The sequence below is a fragment of the Hyaena hyaena genome, unplaced genomic scaffold (genome assembly GCF_003009895.1).
Source record: "Hyaena hyaena isolate Hyena2069 unplaced genomic scaffold, ASM300989v1 scaffold_22, whole genome shotgun sequence".
Classification (NCBI taxonomy): Eukaryota; Metazoa; Chordata; class Mammalia; order Carnivora; family Hyaenidae; genus Hyaena; species Hyaena hyaena.
In genome coordinates, this window is record NW_024080654.1 from 6,208,843 (window position 1) to 6,224,803 (window position 15,961).

The 15,961-nt window shown below is 55.6% G+C and overlaps 1 protein-coding gene across 5 annotated transcripts in view; it reads left to right on the top strand.

Moving 5' to 3' along the window:
* ATP11A (ATPase phospholipid transporting 11A) overlaps positions 1-15,961 on the top strand; it is a 114,082-nt gene that overhangs the window by 58,432 nt on the left and 39,689 nt on the right. For all 5 annotated transcript variants that reach the window (XM_039226631.1, XM_039226632.1, XM_039226633.1 and 2 more), the window contains exons 3-12: positions 2,369-2,458; positions 3,219-3,299; positions 6,276-6,383; positions 6,988-7,116; positions 9,027-9,130; positions 9,574-9,624; positions 12,128-12,192; positions 12,776-12,857; positions 13,945-14,095; positions 15,553-15,750. In XM_039226631.1, coding sequence (XP_039082562.1) covers positions 2,369-2,458; positions 3,219-3,299; positions 6,276-6,383; positions 6,988-7,116; positions 9,027-9,130; positions 9,574-9,624; positions 12,128-12,192; positions 12,776-12,857; positions 13,945-14,095; positions 15,553-15,750 — 1,059 coding nt within the window. The remainder of the gene's footprint in view (positions 1-2,368; positions 2,459-3,218; positions 3,300-6,275; positions 6,384-6,987; positions 7,117-9,026; positions 9,131-9,573; positions 9,625-12,127; positions 12,193-12,775; positions 12,858-13,944; positions 14,096-15,552; positions 15,751-15,961) is intronic.

A 15,961-nucleotide genomic window follows, 5' to 3' on the forward strand; every position in this document is an offset into this window, starting at 1 on the left:
TACTTTCTGAATTCCATAGGGTAGCCAGAGCATGCTGGGGTAGGGCAGCAAATTAAGGATTCAGATCATGGTTTCTTTTGTTGTTGTTTTGTTTGGTTGGTTGATTGGTGGGTTTTTTGTGGGGAGAAAACATTACCGCTGTTTTGGGAGAATTGGCAGGCAGGGTTGGGTTCTTTTGGGTTTTGTCTGTCTGTCTCTGATTGAGAAACTGAGGTAGAGACATGTATTCTCTGCCCTCTGTTAGTGTCAGCCCCATTCCTGACCTAGAGCCTGTTTGGTTCTCGGTTTGTTTGCCCTCAGATGAAAGCCTCGTGTGGCCTTGACAAAACCCAGCACCCATTCATGACGTAGAATAAACCAGGAATATGGAGAATTTCCTCGACTTGATAAAGAGCACCTATAATAAACCCACAGCTGACGTCATTCTTTCTTTTTAATATTTTATTTTTATTTCTGAGAGAGAGAGACAGCATGAGCGGGAGAGGGTCAGAGAGAGAGGGAGACAGAATCTGAAGCAGCACCAGGCTCTGAGCTGTCAGCAGAGCCCGACACGGGGCTCAAACCCACTAATGCAAGATCCATGACCTGAGCCGAAGTCGGGCACCCAACCGACTGAGCCCCCCAGGCGCCCCGAGCTGCCGTCATTCTTAATGATGAGAAATGAGATGCTTTCACCCTAAGGCTGAGGACAGCGCCACTGTTGGCATCCAGCATCTTACAGGATGTCCTCACTGATACAGCGAGGAAGGAAAGGGAATGCGACATACGCAGTTTGGGAAGGAGGGAACAGGCCCCTAACATGTGACGTGATGGTCTGCGGAGAAAATCCCAGAGAAATCCCAAGGAAACCTGGCCAGCAGCAAACAGCTGAATTCACAGTTTAGAAACACCATTACACTAGCATAGGAGAAAAAGACACGTACATACTTGTAACAGAATATGTACAAGATCTACGTGAGAAAACTGTAAAACTGTGATGAAAGAAAAGATTTAGGTAAACGGAGAGACATTCCATGTTCATGGGTCAAAGGCGTAGTGTTGTGAAGATGTCAGTTCGGTCTGACTCAGTCTGTAGAGTCGCTGAATCCAAATCCGAATCCCAGCAGGTTATTTTGTGGACACCAGGACACTGATGCTAAAGTTTGCAGGGAGAGGCAAAGACTCAGAGGGGCCCATTGGAGGGCTGACGCTGCCACCATCTAGACTGATGTCAGGCCACAGCTACTCAGGGCAGTGTGGCCAGCGGGATGGCATAGGGCCCGGAAACGGGCCCCCGCATACAGCGGTCAGCCCATCTTGACAGAGGTGCAACGGCCGCCCAAGGAGCGAAGACTGTCTCCTCCACAAATGGCGATGGAAACGCTGGGCGTCCATTTGCAAAAAGTGACTCCAACATGGATCTTCCACTTTTCAGAAAACCTAACTCGAAATGGATCATAGACCTAAGTGTAGAACCCAGGACTATGGACATCTAGATGGTAGCGTGCGAGAAAACCCACGCGCCGTTGGTGGGGCCGGGAGGGTTTGGGCACAGCACTGCAGGGGTGGCCGTGGGAGGTACTCCTCAAAAGACACTGTTGAGAGAGTCAGGAGACCAGCCACCAACAGGAAACATTTGCAAAACCCAAAGCTGGTAAAGGCCGTGTATCAGACAGGACCCGGGGGGTAAGGGGTGCCGGGGTGCGTCCAACGGGTGGGTCTGGGAACACTGGGAGCTAACAGACCAACACCGAGCTCAGCGTTCACTGGAATTAATGACCTCTGGGACATTGCTGTTTTCAACACAAAAGTTAAGGAAACTCCCCTCCTGAGGCAAAAATCAAACGTCTGGAGAATAGGAGGCGGCCAAGACCAGGCGCCCTCTCCGCCCCTCAGGCCCCCGTAGAGGGGAGGCGCGTGGGGCGGACCCCGGACACCCGCGCCGCGGGGGCGTCTCCACGCGGTCCAGGCCGCCTGGTGATGCCGACTGCTGGCGTAGCTCCCGCCGCCAGCTGGGAGCAGTGTCCCAGGACCGGAGAGCCTGTGACGGACTTACCGTCAGGGAAGAAGGCTCAGCGTGTGTGTGTTAACAGTCATAAGCTCACGTGGCGTATGAAATACATGTTAACGGTAAGACTGCTCCGCGTTCCGTCACATTATCTGGGACCGGGTAGCCTGTATGTTCCCAGGGGTCCTGTTCTGTGTCAGCACTTCCCTTCATGGCCGGCCAGTTGATAAAACAGCTACAGAACTCTAAATTTTGGACGGTGAGTCTTGTATCTAAAACTAAATTGTGCTCTGGAACGCAGCGCTCTCGCCGTGGAGCGGCGTAACGCTGGAGAGCAAAATGTGATCGCAGTGCCACATCTTTGTTTTTTCTTCTCCACAGTACACCTTTTGGAACTTCATACCCAAGAACCTATTTGAACAATTCAGAAGAATAGCCAACTTTTATTTTCTTATCATATTTCTGGTACAGGTAAGGCCAGCCGTCTTTTTTTTTTTTTTAATCACCATACAATCTAACTAAGTGATCTTTATTTTCGGGTGATTGACTGGGGTTTGCTAACGAGGAAGAGCAAGGACTTGGTGCCTTTATCTACACGTCCTCCACCTGTTTTCCTTCAGGGACAAGTGTTTTGGTTCCTTTGACTTGGCTCTGACCTCTTCCAGTCCTGGAGGGGAAATCAGGAACTTTCTGGTCGTTAGGAGAAATTCAGCAGCCACTGAGCTCTGTGATGTGGACCCCTTCCCACGTGCACAGAGATGCTCTAAAGAGATCAGAGAGGAAGAGAAAGGAGAGAACCAGGAAGGTCTGAATCAGGGAACGGTGGGTCCGTTATGTTTTAAGAATAGCAACCTCATTTTCCTCAGTCCTGTGACATACGGTGGAAGGGCTCTCAGAATTTCCCTACCATTAAATTATTCAAATAATGTAATTGAAACCTGGTACCACAGCAGAGCAGAAAATTAAAATAAAATGTGCACTAGAGTCAGACTCGTGTCTTTGCCAGTGTGGGCACGGTTTCCTGAAGCGGGTCCCTTAACCAGAGCGAACTACCCTCAGTTTTGTAGGAAATAGGATGACTTACCCCGATCTGACCGATCTCTAGTCGGGGGGTAGAGTGGGTAACAGTAAAGCAATTTGAAATACGCAAAAGCACATGTTTCCGACCAGTGTGTCTAACATCAGTGCAACGTGCCTGGAGAACGGCCCTGCAGTTCTGTTTTGCTTGCAGTTGATCATCGACACCCCGACGAGCCCCGTGACAAGCGGGCTCCCGTTGTTCTTCGTCATCACGGTCACGGCCATTAAACAGGTGAGAAGTCCGCAGGAAAAAGGGGAAGAGGTCACATCCTCATTAATGCCGCCTTCTGTCCAGAGCGGAGTGATCTGGTTTGTTTCAGCTAGTTTGTAGACAATTTAACCAAGTTCTAGAAATTCATTCTGGTAACTTAGATTGACACTTGGGCTGAAATAAGAGAGATTATATAACGTGGCAGTGAGCGTGATGCCCCCCGAGTCTGAGGGGGAAGCCAGGGTTTTCACGTTCAGAAGCAACCAGACACGGGATCTATTTTTAGAGGAGTTTCTTAACCTGTCCACACTGCTGACCGTCTGAGCCGTAGGCACCTGCTGTGTGCAGAGTCAGGGTGCAGTTTTCTAACAGAGTGTGCTGAGTTCTGACTCACTGCGTGCGGGGGGGCTGTTCCCCCAGGGCCGGTCCAGACAGAAGTTATTCCCATGTAGCTATGGCCGCTGTCTGGTTCTGGAAAATTCCCATCCCCTCGGGAGGAGGCCACAGGCCTACCCTGCCGTTCCCCTCCCCGAGCCCCTGGCCCCCAGCAGTGTGCCCGGGTCACGGCCACGCACGGCCACGCCTCCCACGGGCTGGGTGTGAAGCGGCTCTTTGTACTTTTGGTTTGCATTTCCTTGGTGACTAATGATTTTGAGGATCTTTTCCTGTGCTTATTGGCCATTTCTGTGTCCTCTTCAGAGAAAGGGCAGCAAATCCTTTGTCCATTTTAAAGTCAGGTTAAAAGTCTACTTATTGATGAGTTGCAAGAATTCTCTGCGCACTCCAGATACAGAGCCCCGATCTGCTGCAAACGTTTGAGCCTAAGGATGTTTGCACCTCAGTGTTGATTCATCAGCCTTCCATTTGGGAGATCTGGATAATTGGTAAAAATGGCAGCTTCTAGTGAAATGATCAATGGTCAAATTCTTGCTGACAAAGCCGTGCTTTCTTGGTGTTTCTCTTTAAATAAAAACAAAACAAAACAAAACGTGCTTTACGTGAGATGTGGTATGTGACAGCAGGTGACAGTGGAGGTCAGTGGCTTTCTCTAGACTGAGGAAGGACGTAGAGCGGGGTCAGGTTCTAGTGTGTGTGTGTATGAAGAGCGCCTCGAAGTTGTCTTCTGCTGGCCTAGCGCCTTCTCAGTGCGAGAGTGTCTGCATTAGTGTTGTTCTCATACAGAACTCTGAGCAGCATTTAGGGGTTTCTTCGTTTTGATCTGGATTTCATTTCTCACTCTTTAGTAACCTGGAAATACAGATTTGAACAAAATGATTTTACTTCATACCCATTAGATTGGCTTTTAAATGTAAAAGCCTGCGGGACAAGCAGGGGCGGGAATGTGGTGGAACGCATCCAACCTCCGCTGACAGGGGTGTGGTGGCGCCATCTTGGAAAACTGGCACTGAGGGGATGAGGCTGAGGCCATGGATGGCGGGACCCATGGTCCCGAGGGTGTCTAGTGTATGCAGTTGGTGTGTACTATATGCATCTCAGAGTATATGGAGGCCCTGTGAGGTGTCCTGAGATTTTCGTTGCAGGCCTCTTTGTAGAAGACAAACTCGGGACAAGATGTCCTTCATGAGGTAACAGACGACACGCCCGTTAGGCGTGTCGGGGGCACTGGTGCAGTAGCCACGTACGTGGAAGACACGGAACTGCATGACGCGCTTAGTTACAAAGGAAATACGTGTTTGTAAGCATGTAAACACTTCAGATGTTGTGACACACACGTGTCAGGAAAGTGGAAGCCGTGAACAGGAAGGAGTCTGTCTGAGGAAGGGAGAGAAGGGCTGGCGCACGGATCGGAGGCGCTGAGTGTGCAGCATCTCTCAGGACCTGCTCTGAGCGGCGGCCACAGCAAAGTGAGGTGTTTCCATCCTCCTCTGCGTGTTCGGGGGAATGACCATCCTTGTCCCCGGGAGGCTGTGCAGAGCCCACGTGAGGGCCTCAGGGGACGGTGGCTCTCAGCAGCGGGCGGTGACCGTGGGCAGGCAGAAAGGGAGCGGAAGGCGCCCCGAGGCCCTGCGGACGCACGGTGGACCCAGGACCGGGAAGGTACACCTGAAATACTGGCTTCCTAAGGGCACTTGAAGACCTTCAGAATAGGGAGGGCATGGGGGTGGGGCACGTGTGCTCAGCCAAGTGTTCGCTGTCGGCCACGCGGCCACGGCGCCCCTGAGGTCTGCCCACCACGGTGCCTTTGCCGGGAATGAGCGCGTGGCAACCCCGCTGGACACACGAGGGGGCCGCGGCTGCTGCAGGGTGGCCGTCGTGTGTGACGCCGAGATGCACGTACGCAGGCCTGGAGAGCCCGGAGCTGGCGGAACTGCGGCGCCGGACCCCCTGACCCACCCGTGGCCCACAGTCCCTGCTCCTCTGCGAGGGCTCCCAGCCTGAGCCACTGCCTAGCTCCACGAGCACGGCCCTCTGGCCCAGGCTCCGTGCCCCCCAGGCCGCGTGCCCCCCCACCCGCCCACACGTCTGCACACGTGTACTGTGGCCATGCCACCAGTAGTGGCTGTGACATGCTCCCGGGGTAGGGACCCAGATGAGGCTCACCCCTGGGCCTGCGGGAAAGGGCACAGGAGACCCCGCCCCGGTCCTCCCACCTGAGACGTTCCTGGCCTCGGAGGCCCTGGCCACGGTGCTGATAGTGAGCGGCCACGTGTGGTCATCCCAGTGGACTCCGGCACACATAGGAGACGCGTGTCCCACAGGAGAAAGTTCAGGAGCCCCATTCAGCAAATGGAGAGAAGTTGGGTTCGTGTGTCCCCATGACTCGAGGCGCGAGAATGCAGGGCCGTGGGGCAGCCAGCGTGGTGGCCGGGGCCACGAACAAGTGGGTAGATGTCCCACTTGAGGGAAAAGCGCAGACTTGATGGCGGGTGGGTGTCGGGCGTGAGGAAAGGTGACTGCCCCTCGCTTGTCCGACGGCTGCAGCGGGACACGCCCCGCGGCCGTCCGCTCCCGCCCATGGCGGTCTCTCCCATGCAGGGCTATGAGGACTGGCTCCGCCACAAGGCCGACAGCGCCATGAACCAGTGCCCGGTGCACTTCATCCAGCACGGCAAGCTGGTCCGGAAGCAGAGCCGGAAGCTGAGGGTGAGTGGAGCCGCTGGCGCTCTGCCGCCCGGACCCGGAGCCGTCCCCACCGCAGCGCTGCCCGGGGCAGGGGGTTCAGGAGCAGGACATCGTCCAGAGTCGCTCTATGGGCGGAGGCCGGCCTCTTCCCCTTCCCCAGAGCCTTCCACTCTGTCTTCCTGACTTTAAGTTTTATGTTTTTATTTTCAAGTTGCAATAAATAGACTTGACTTTTTAGAGCAGTTTAGAGCACGCCAGGGTTGCATGGCCTTTATGAGCTTGTGCTCACCCGTCACGATCGAGAAAGCTCTAAAACACTGTTAGAGAATTTGTTCTAGAATAAGGCAAAGTCATATAAACATGAACTCTGCTGGTTGGAAACTGTGAAAATAGGGACAGAAACCTGACGGAAGGCTGCATTTTAACTTCCTGTCTCCGTGAGGCGTCAGCGTATCGTTCCTGCTAAACGTCTGCATCACTTGAGCGGGTGTTTGCACACCTGCCCCAGCCGGCGGGAAGCGGTGCACAGACAGGGAGTGTCATCGCCAAGGCTGATCCTGCGGGGTGGTAGCGGGGACCCCACGCGGGCTGCCGCACCGAGGCCGTCCGTCTGTCTGTCCTGCAGGTGGGGGACATCGTCATGGTCAAGGAGGACGAGACCTTCCCCTGTGACTTGGTCTTCCTCTCCAGCAGCCGCGGAGACGGAACCTGCCACGTGACGACCGCCAGCCTGGACGGGGAATCCAGCCACAAAGTACCGCACCTTTCGCCCCTGCCGTGCCCGCAAGCCCAGCGCTGCCTGTGGTCCCCGGGCACCCCAGGGAGCTGGGCCACGTGTCCCCTCGGGCCCGTGACAGCCACCTGCGCCTGGTCAGCAGAGGCAACTGCATGTCAGTCCTCAGCTGCGGCGTTTAGCGGAGGGGCCAAATCACGGATGCGATGGGCAGACTGGGAAGTTTGAAATTTCTCATTTAGCGTCTTGTCTAGACTGGAATTATGTGAAAAGTCACGCAAGAGTCCAGGTTTTAAGTGATTATCAGTTCAAGGGGTGCCTTTTTGTTAGAATATCTTCAGGACTCTCTGAAGTTATAATTAGGGTCTGGGACTCGGTGTGGGGCTCTGTCCTGGCAGTTGGTGCTGCACAGCTTTAACGATCACGAAAGGATGGAAGGCATCACTATTACTTTTAAGGATTTTGTTATTAAAAACCATGGAACTTTCTGAGGAGTTTAGGAAGTGAGCATTGCTCGGTGGGCTCAGCTGTGTCAGAGGCCTCGGCTGACTGCAGCTAATTGTGGTTTTCAACGATGGAAAAGAGAGGTTTTCTTCCTTTTGTGGATAATTCACATCCTCCCGTAAACCGTGCGAGACTTTTTGGGCACATGTTGTATGTACACATCCCGAGAGAGCTAGCATTCTGGCCCCACTGACACTAAGTCAGGAAACGCACAGGGGCGCCAGGGGCCCCACGCATCCCTGGCCGTCGGCAGCAGGCTGTCTCGAGCCCGTCCTGCGGGAGGGGTGCCCCAGCATCGCGGCCACACGAGTGGTCTGCACGTGAGATGGGGCAGCCGTCGCCCTCGCGCACTGCAGGCGGAAGCCCCCCTGTGCCTGGGGTGCCGTCGCGCTCTGCATCCCGTTGGTGTCTGTCTGACATCACTGCTGCTCACTCGGCCTGGCCTGGGGGCCGGCCTGGGGGCTGGAGTTACCAGAGCCCTTTGCCTAAAAGGCAGTGGGGTTCCCGCACTGGTCACGTTTACAGCTCATGTGGCCTCGGGCAGGCACTTCTAAGTTCTCTGTGGTTTCCACGTCCACGGAACAGACCTGTCTCCCAGGGGCTCCTGTGGCGATAGACTCAGAAAGTCTCCCAAAGCCCCAGGTGCACTGGGCTCCCCGGGGTGTCGTGGATGCTGTCCCTGCCACGTGATTGTATCCCCACTTGTTTGCATCACGCCCTTTCCTGCCCACGCTTGATTTCCGGGAGGATGAGAAGGCGCTCAGAGACGCACTGTCTCAAGCAGGCCCTCGCACTCGGGCTCTGAGCCCATGCAGTCGTGTCGGTGCATCTGGCCAGGGCATCGGCGTTGCCTGGGTCATGTTAGAAATGCCATTCTTGGGGCCCCCAGACCCCGCACTCGGGGCTGCCCCACTGTCAGGGTCCCGCAAGTCCTCCAGGGTCTGAGGCTTGCTTGGTTCGCGGAGCTGTCGGTCGAGGCCAAGTGGGCAGCTGTGCGGTAGAAGCTCACGCTCACCAGCAGCGCCAGGCGAGGGCAGTTTGTGATGCCAAGGCCAGCACCGTGCACATAGTAGGTCCTCACCTGAGGAAAAGGAAAATCAACTGAGTCACTGTGACAGATCCAAGTGTCCCACTTTGCAGAAGAATGTGCAGTGACTGTTAGTTTGAAGTTGAGGGTGGCGGGCGGGGGTGGATGTTTCCGGCACCTTATCAAGGAACACCGGTAGCACAGTGCGATCCTGTAACTTGTTAACACCCACAAATCCATTACACGTTTACTTACGTGCTACTCGTGGGAATACGTGTACGTTTTGTCTGAGGCTTAGCTGTGGGCACAGCAGACAAGACGTGGTGCTGCCCCTGTCCGAGGGGCGCCGGGGTCGTGTCCGTGGTTTGGTTGTGAATTCACCTTTCTTGTCCATGTGCAGACTCACTATGCCGTTCAGGACACTAAGGGGTTTCATACCGAAGAAGATATCGACGGCTTGCACGCCACCATTGAGTGTGAGCAGCCCCAGCCAGACCTGTACAAGTGAGTGCCATCTGTGTCCCCATCAGGTCTTCTTGTTCTGCACCCGACTGCGTCCAGCGCCATGCTCGTTTGGGAAGAGAACGTAAAATCACTGTGTAAAAATGAAAACGAAACCAGAAATACATAGCTTAGAAATTTTCATAGTCCAACAACATTAAAATCTATAGCTATTTGTGTAATTATTTGGACTGGCTTCATGGAACAAGGTTTATTGAGGAAAAAGTAATTTTCTGTAATTCGAGGAACCTGTTTTAAGGAAAATCTTGAAGTCATGGGCTAACAGGGAAAGAAAATAAAGGGAGAAAGGGGGAGGAATTTAGGTGAAGATCCCAGCCCGTGAGCTTCCCTTCGGGAAGTGGGAGGCGGGTGCGGGGAGCAGACAGGCGCCGGCTCCGTGTCTCCTGAGGCAGCTGCGGGCACTGACCCGGCTCCTCTGTCACCAGGTTTGTCGGCCGCATCAACGTCTACAGCGACCAGAACGACCCCGTGGTGAGGTGAGCGCAGACGGGCGGGGGCTGTTTTCGTCCCTGCTGTCAAATCCAAGTGAATTCTTGGATTTCTGTTAAGAGGCTTCCACTGTGGCCGCTCCGTCGGGTTTGGAGGGCAGAATTCTGCTTTAGCCAAGGTCCAGCGTCCGCCGCCTTTTCTGGCTTCTCTTGTGAATGCAGCTGTTCGTGCCAACAACTGATGGCGCTCACGGAAAACGTTCTGTCCCCAGTGTCAGGAGCCCCGTCGCCGTTGGCTGCTGCCCCCGTTAGAAATGCCCCGCGGCCTTCATAGACTGTGACGCAGAGGGATCTCTGACGTTTTCTTGGGGGGTGTGCATCTCCTCGCAGTCATCACCCGCCCACTTTGGCTCTAGACCATGTCTAGACTGAAAGGGATGTGTCTCCCTGGGGACCGTGTTGGTGGCAGGTGGGTGTGCTCGCCTGTCATCGTCTGGGACCTGTCACACCCACGGGTTGTGGACAGGGACCGGCGCCCACCAGGCGTCAGCTCTGAAGGCCCGGGCGAGCGTGGTCATTGGCACCGGCCTGTGTCCCCAGGCCTGCGGGCGTGTCTTCCGGACATTGTCCGCCGATCAGCAGGGCTTTGCTGCCCGGGACACCGAGATGGACGGTGCAGGGAGTTGACTCTGGGGAGGATTCCGAGTTGACCTTTTCCACAAACCCCGCTTGCTGGAGAGTCCGACGTACGTGGCCTCCAAACCGTTGACGTCCTGGTGTCCCCTTGTGGGTCAGAGAAAACCGCTGCCCAGAAGTAGTTCAACGGGACTTCGAGGAACGTGAATAGTTACTGAAACGTAAGCCCCTGGGGCCTCTCTGCTCCCACAACCCTTGAAGTTCTGTTTTCTGGAAATGGCGCGTGCACTTCACGTCCCATCTCCGGAACCGGTAGCGCTGGGGAGGCCGTGGCGCGTTGCCGTGATCTTTCATAACCCAACGCCAGTCCACAGGAAGTCCCTGCGGAGAAGCAGCCTGTGCTTCTGCGTCTGCTGAGCGTTCATGTTTGCAGGAGTGAGTAGAGAGGGATCGGCTCCTGAGCCACTGGGACGAGCCAGGAAAAGTCACCGCTGCCGGCTTTGCGTGGTTCACGTTCAGACGCGGTTTAGTGCCGAGCAGTGTGGAGCTAATTACTCACGTATTTCACGTTTTGACCCTAATTCTTGTTTTGTTTTGTAAGTATTTGTACTTTTCAGCAGGCTTGTAATATTTCGGTGTGGAAGGTGTGTATAAATCTGTGGTGTGAGCGAATGGTGATGAATTATGTATCCTTAATCCAGTCAGAGTGGTGCTTCTCCGTCCTCTGTCCAAACTGGATGCAAAGTTCCTTTTAAAATAAATTATGTTAGCCTTCCCGAGACCCTTTTTAAAAGGTCCGTTTGCTTTTGTAAGCGCGGCCGGCGGAGGCCGGCAGGATCGGGAACAGGGGTGGACGGCGTGTGCGCAGCCTCCGTGGCCCTCAGGCCGGGCACGGGTGTCCAGACCGCGGGGCTGCCCTGGGCAGGCACGTCCGGTCAGGTGAGGCCCGGCGGCAGCCTCTCCGCCCCTGTCTTCAGCGCGATGGGGCCCTGAGCCGTGCCGGCCGAGTGTACAGAACGCACCGCGGGTGTGTGGTGTTCGTGTGCAGTCGGCTGCCCAGGGCCAGAGCGCGTGGCGTGCGCTGAAAAGTGCCAGCACTTGCCTTGACCCCGCCAGGGAACCGTCAGAAGGCTCGCGGCAGCAGCGCCTCAGGGCTGCCCTCCGCGCCCTGTTTCTCCTTTTCTCCTGGGAACTGGGAAGCTCTGAGCCTCGAGAACCCACACCCCACAAGGGCAGAGGCTTGGTCTGTTGCTCGCTGTTGTGGGCGTAGGGCCCTGCCCATTCCGACGCGAATGACTTAAATTCCGTGGCCTTTGCTTCCCCAGAGCGGTGGTGCGGGGTGGTTCCGGACTCCACCCGCTCCCACGGGGTCCCTGGGGTTTGCCCCCGGCCCCGTGTGGATCACTGCACACGGCGTTCCCAGCCTCTGCTCTGAAAGTAAGGCCAGATCATGGGAGTCTCGCTGGGGATGCGGTGGAGACCGCCCAGCCTCCTGAGTCACAGACCCCATGTTTTCTCTCTCCCTGAGCGTCTAGGGCCCCAGCCCAGACCAGCGGTGCCCACAGGAGGCCGTCAGGAGTGTGTCCCCAGGCGCTGCTGGTGGGACCCCGCGGGTCGGCCCGCCTCCCTCTGTCGGTCTGGGTGGGCTGGGAGCCCGCGTTCCTGACGGGGGCCACACCCGGTGGCAGTGCCCTGAGAGCAGGTACAGCAGAGTGCCAGCCGCTGGGCCCCACCCAGGGGGGGCCACATGCTCTTACGGGGAGCAGGACTAAGTGTCATAATCCACATAGAAGCGTCTCTTTGTCGACACGATTTCTTCTTGGAGCCGAGTCTGTTGGGTGTGGGCCTCGACTTTGCGCCCGTAGCGCCTTCCTCCGCCTGCTGCGTGACCGCTCTGGTCCCTGTGTCCTTGCAGGCCGCTGGGGTCAGAGAACCTGCTTCTCCGAGGAGCCACGCTCAAGAACACCGAGAAGGTCTTCGGTCAGTGTCCCAGTTGGCAAGTCACTCCTAACAGCTTCCAAAGTTAAGGATGCACAGAACAGTTCAAGCCCACAGGCTGCCACGAGCCATCTCTCCGTGCCCTGAGTGGACTCCATGGCAGCGGTGAAAACCCGTACTGAGGGTGACGAAGTGGTGGCGTCTCAGGATGTCGCTTGTGTATCAAGTGCCTATAGTTTTTGACTTAGACACACAGAGTCCTGTCCACGAGAGAATTCACGCAGTGTATTTCCACAGCAGAGTTCTCTCAACGGCTGCGTGGCTTTGGTAACATCTCCCATTTCTGTGGGTTATGTTCGTCTTTTAACTGAGACAAGTTAAAAATATGCATGTGTGCCTCCCTGTGGTCCGAAAACCCAATATATTAAAACCTGAGCTTCAAGAAAAAGTAGAGATTGATTTCTATGCAGGAGGAAAAAAAGTATTTCTTAAGTCTGAAGAATCCTGTTGCAGGACTCTTTAGGAACTGCTAGCTTACTGAGTGAAATTTACAGTATGACTTGTTGTGTCCAGAATTCTGTGTTTCCTGGGGTCACTGTTCTGACCGTAGACTTCTGCCTTGCAGGTGTTGCTATTTACACGGGCATGGAAACCAAGATGGCGTTAAATTACCAATCAAAATCCCAGAAACGGTCGGCTGTAGAAAAGTAAGCAAGCGCCGGGACCCCCTTGCTGGAAGTGCGTACAAGCTCCCTGAGCTAGAACCGTCTTGAGCCCCTGTAGACGTGAAAGCGGTTTCCTTCTGGCTTCATTAGTAATTCCTTCATGGTCTCTAAGGAGACGGTGGCACCGGCATTTAGGTGGATGGTCTCTTCTGCGGGGATGCAAATGGCCGCACACCATCAACCCGCGCCCGCGGGCTCCCCCCTGTGGACAGCTGCAGTCCCGCAGCATTCTCACCAACCCACTTTCAGCTTTGGGGTTGTTGGAAGCCACGTGAGGAGAATGTGAGCAGAGAGAACAATCTTCCTTTCGTTAGATGGTGAAATCCTTACCGTGATGAGTCAAGGACAGAGTTGGATTTGTGAGAAAACGTGGCCCAGAATTTTGTCTTATTCTTTTGTTCAGGCGTGTCCCTGACTCACAGTGGTTTAAGTTATCTCATACGGGGCTGTGTGGGCTCGGGGACCTTTGGGAAGACTGTCCGATGTCTTCGGTCTGCTCCGGGCACGTTGGTCACAGAATGTGATCCTGCATCTCTGTCCATCGATGGCTACACCAAACGTGAAATGGAGCTTTAGCTCTTAATAAGCCAGAATGCTTTGTTTCCAGGTGTCTGGCTTGACAGTGAGGCCTCAGAAATAAGCCCTGGAATATCCAGCCCCCTCACGAGACCCACTACGACACTGGCCAGGGACGCAGCCTTTTCCCTATTCGGGGGGCGTTTCCCTCCTTCCCCAGTGGCAGTCTCTTAACTTGGAATTCACTGTTGGTGCTGGGTGGCAGAAAGATGGACTTCGGGCGTCTATGAGTCTTGGAGCCCCGGCCCACGGTCAGCAGCGTGGCTGCGTGCCCCGCCCTCTGCCTTGAGGCCGGTGGCCCTAGAATCACAGGCCAGTGGGCAAGGGTGGACTCAGATACATGCGAGCGTCTGTCATGTTACCGGGCCGGGAGGGGGGCTCACTTGTGGCTGTTTCTTGGCCACGCGTTTGGCTCGACTTGTGAGAACGGGGACGCGCCGCTCTGGGTCGTCTGGGAAGCAGTAACTGAGTGCCGTGGCTGTCTTGTGCTTAGGTCCATGAACGTGTTCCTCATCGTGTACCTCTGCATTCTGATCAGCAAGGCGCTGATAAACACCGTGCTCAAGTACGTGTGGCAAAGCGAGCCGTTCCGAGATGAGCCGTGGTACAATCACAAGACTGAGTCGGAAAGACAGAGGAACCTGGTACGGAAGGGGCTTCCCTTTGCGGTGACCACACGGCCTGTAGGCCATTGTTAAAGACAACAGGGCATGAAGCCCCGGTTGGTGACTTCTCTGTCCTGGAGGCGGTCACAGATCTCAGAGTGTCAGCTGTCTGCCCCGCAGACCGCGCTTGACCGTCTTGGTCGGGTACTGGCGTCTACGGTCTGGAAAGGGATAGCCTCCCACGGTGCCTTCACAGGGCGGCACCGTCAACGCTTCCGGAGCCTCTAGAACCCACTGCAGTGTCCTGTGTTTGTTTTTGTTTGTTTTAACATTTTATTTATTTCTGAGAGAGAGAGAGAGAGACACAGGATGAGCAGGGGAGGGTCAGAGAGAGAGGGAGACACAGAGTCCAAAACAGGCTCCAGGCTCTGAGCTGTTGGCACAGAGCCCGACGCAGGGCTCGAACCCACGAACCGTGAGATCATGACCTGAGCTGAAGTCGGACGCTCAACGGACTGAACCCCCAGGCGCCCACAGTGTCCTGTATTTGGACGGTGCTCGGCAAAGGCTCAGAAAGGGTTGTAAGGTAAATGGTACCAGTTTACGGGGAGATTAAGGAAAGGAGGAGCATGCCAGTTATAGGAAAATTGTGGGAAGAATTCAGTTCATTTTTCCTTAGGGGATTTGGGCCCAGTTGCTCATGTTTACGAAAACCCATTTTTCTTAAGCCAGGAGTTAAAACATTTGATTGACCCTCCTCCACATAAAAGAGTTAAGACCTGAGCCATGTGCCTCCAGAACAGGGGGCCCTGCATGCAGAGCAGACCATGTGCAGGTCAGGACCAGGGAGCGCCGGGTACAGAGCAGACTGTGTGCAGAGCGAGACCGTGTGCGGGTCAGGACCAGGGAGCGCCGGGTGCAGAGCGAGACCGTGTGCGGGTCAGGACCGGGGAGCGCCGGGTTCAGAGCGAGACCGTGTGCGGGTCAGGACCGGGGAGCGCCGGGTGCAGAGCACGGCGTGTGCGGGTCCAGAGCAGAGTCCCTCCCGTCCTGTGTGCCGTCGGGTCTCCCACCAAACTAAATGGCTTAAAGGTTGGAACAAAATTGTACGGAGAAATCCTTTCTTGCAGCCTTATTTTTGGGGCGTTCCTAGATTATGACCCAGTAAGTTCGGTAACACGTCAGAGTCTTGAAGGCAACGTGGAGCCCTCCGAGGTGCAGTGGCCCACGGCTGTAGCGGGCGGCCCCGCCTCCCCCAGTGTGACTGTCTCGCAGGTGGCCTGCCCCCCCCCAGGCCCTCTCCCCGTTGGTGGCCCTCCTGGCGCTGGAGTCGGGTGACTGGCACTAAGCGCGGCTGCCCCCACATGATGTATCTTTGGGTTTGAAACAAACGCCCGTATTTCCAAGTAGCACTGGCGCACCCCGAGGGGACCGCCGAGCGTCAGACCTCCGGACGGTGGCGATGGGAGCCGGGAGGTGACGCGGGGCCCTCTCAGTTCCTCAGGGCGTTCACGGACTTCCTGGCGTTCATGGTTCTCTTCAACTACATCATCCCGGTGTCCATGTACGTGACGGTGGAGATGCAGAAGTTCCTGGGCTCGTACTTCGTCACCTGGGACGAAGAGATGTTTGACGAGGACACGGGCGAAGGGCCGCTGGTCAACACCTCGGACTTGAATGAAGAACTCGGACAGGTCAGTCCGGGTGGCGGCCTCTTCCCTGCCGCGTGCACGATCGCGCCCTCTGTGCCGTGCACCCAGGCGTCCGGGGCGGGCACGTTACCCAGACAGTTCGAATGAAAGCTTTTCCGTTTCAGTTCATTCGTGCAGATGTGTCCTCTGACTCGTGAAAGACAGCGGCAACGTTGGGTTTTTAACTTTATTGATGTGACGGTTGTTAGTGCTT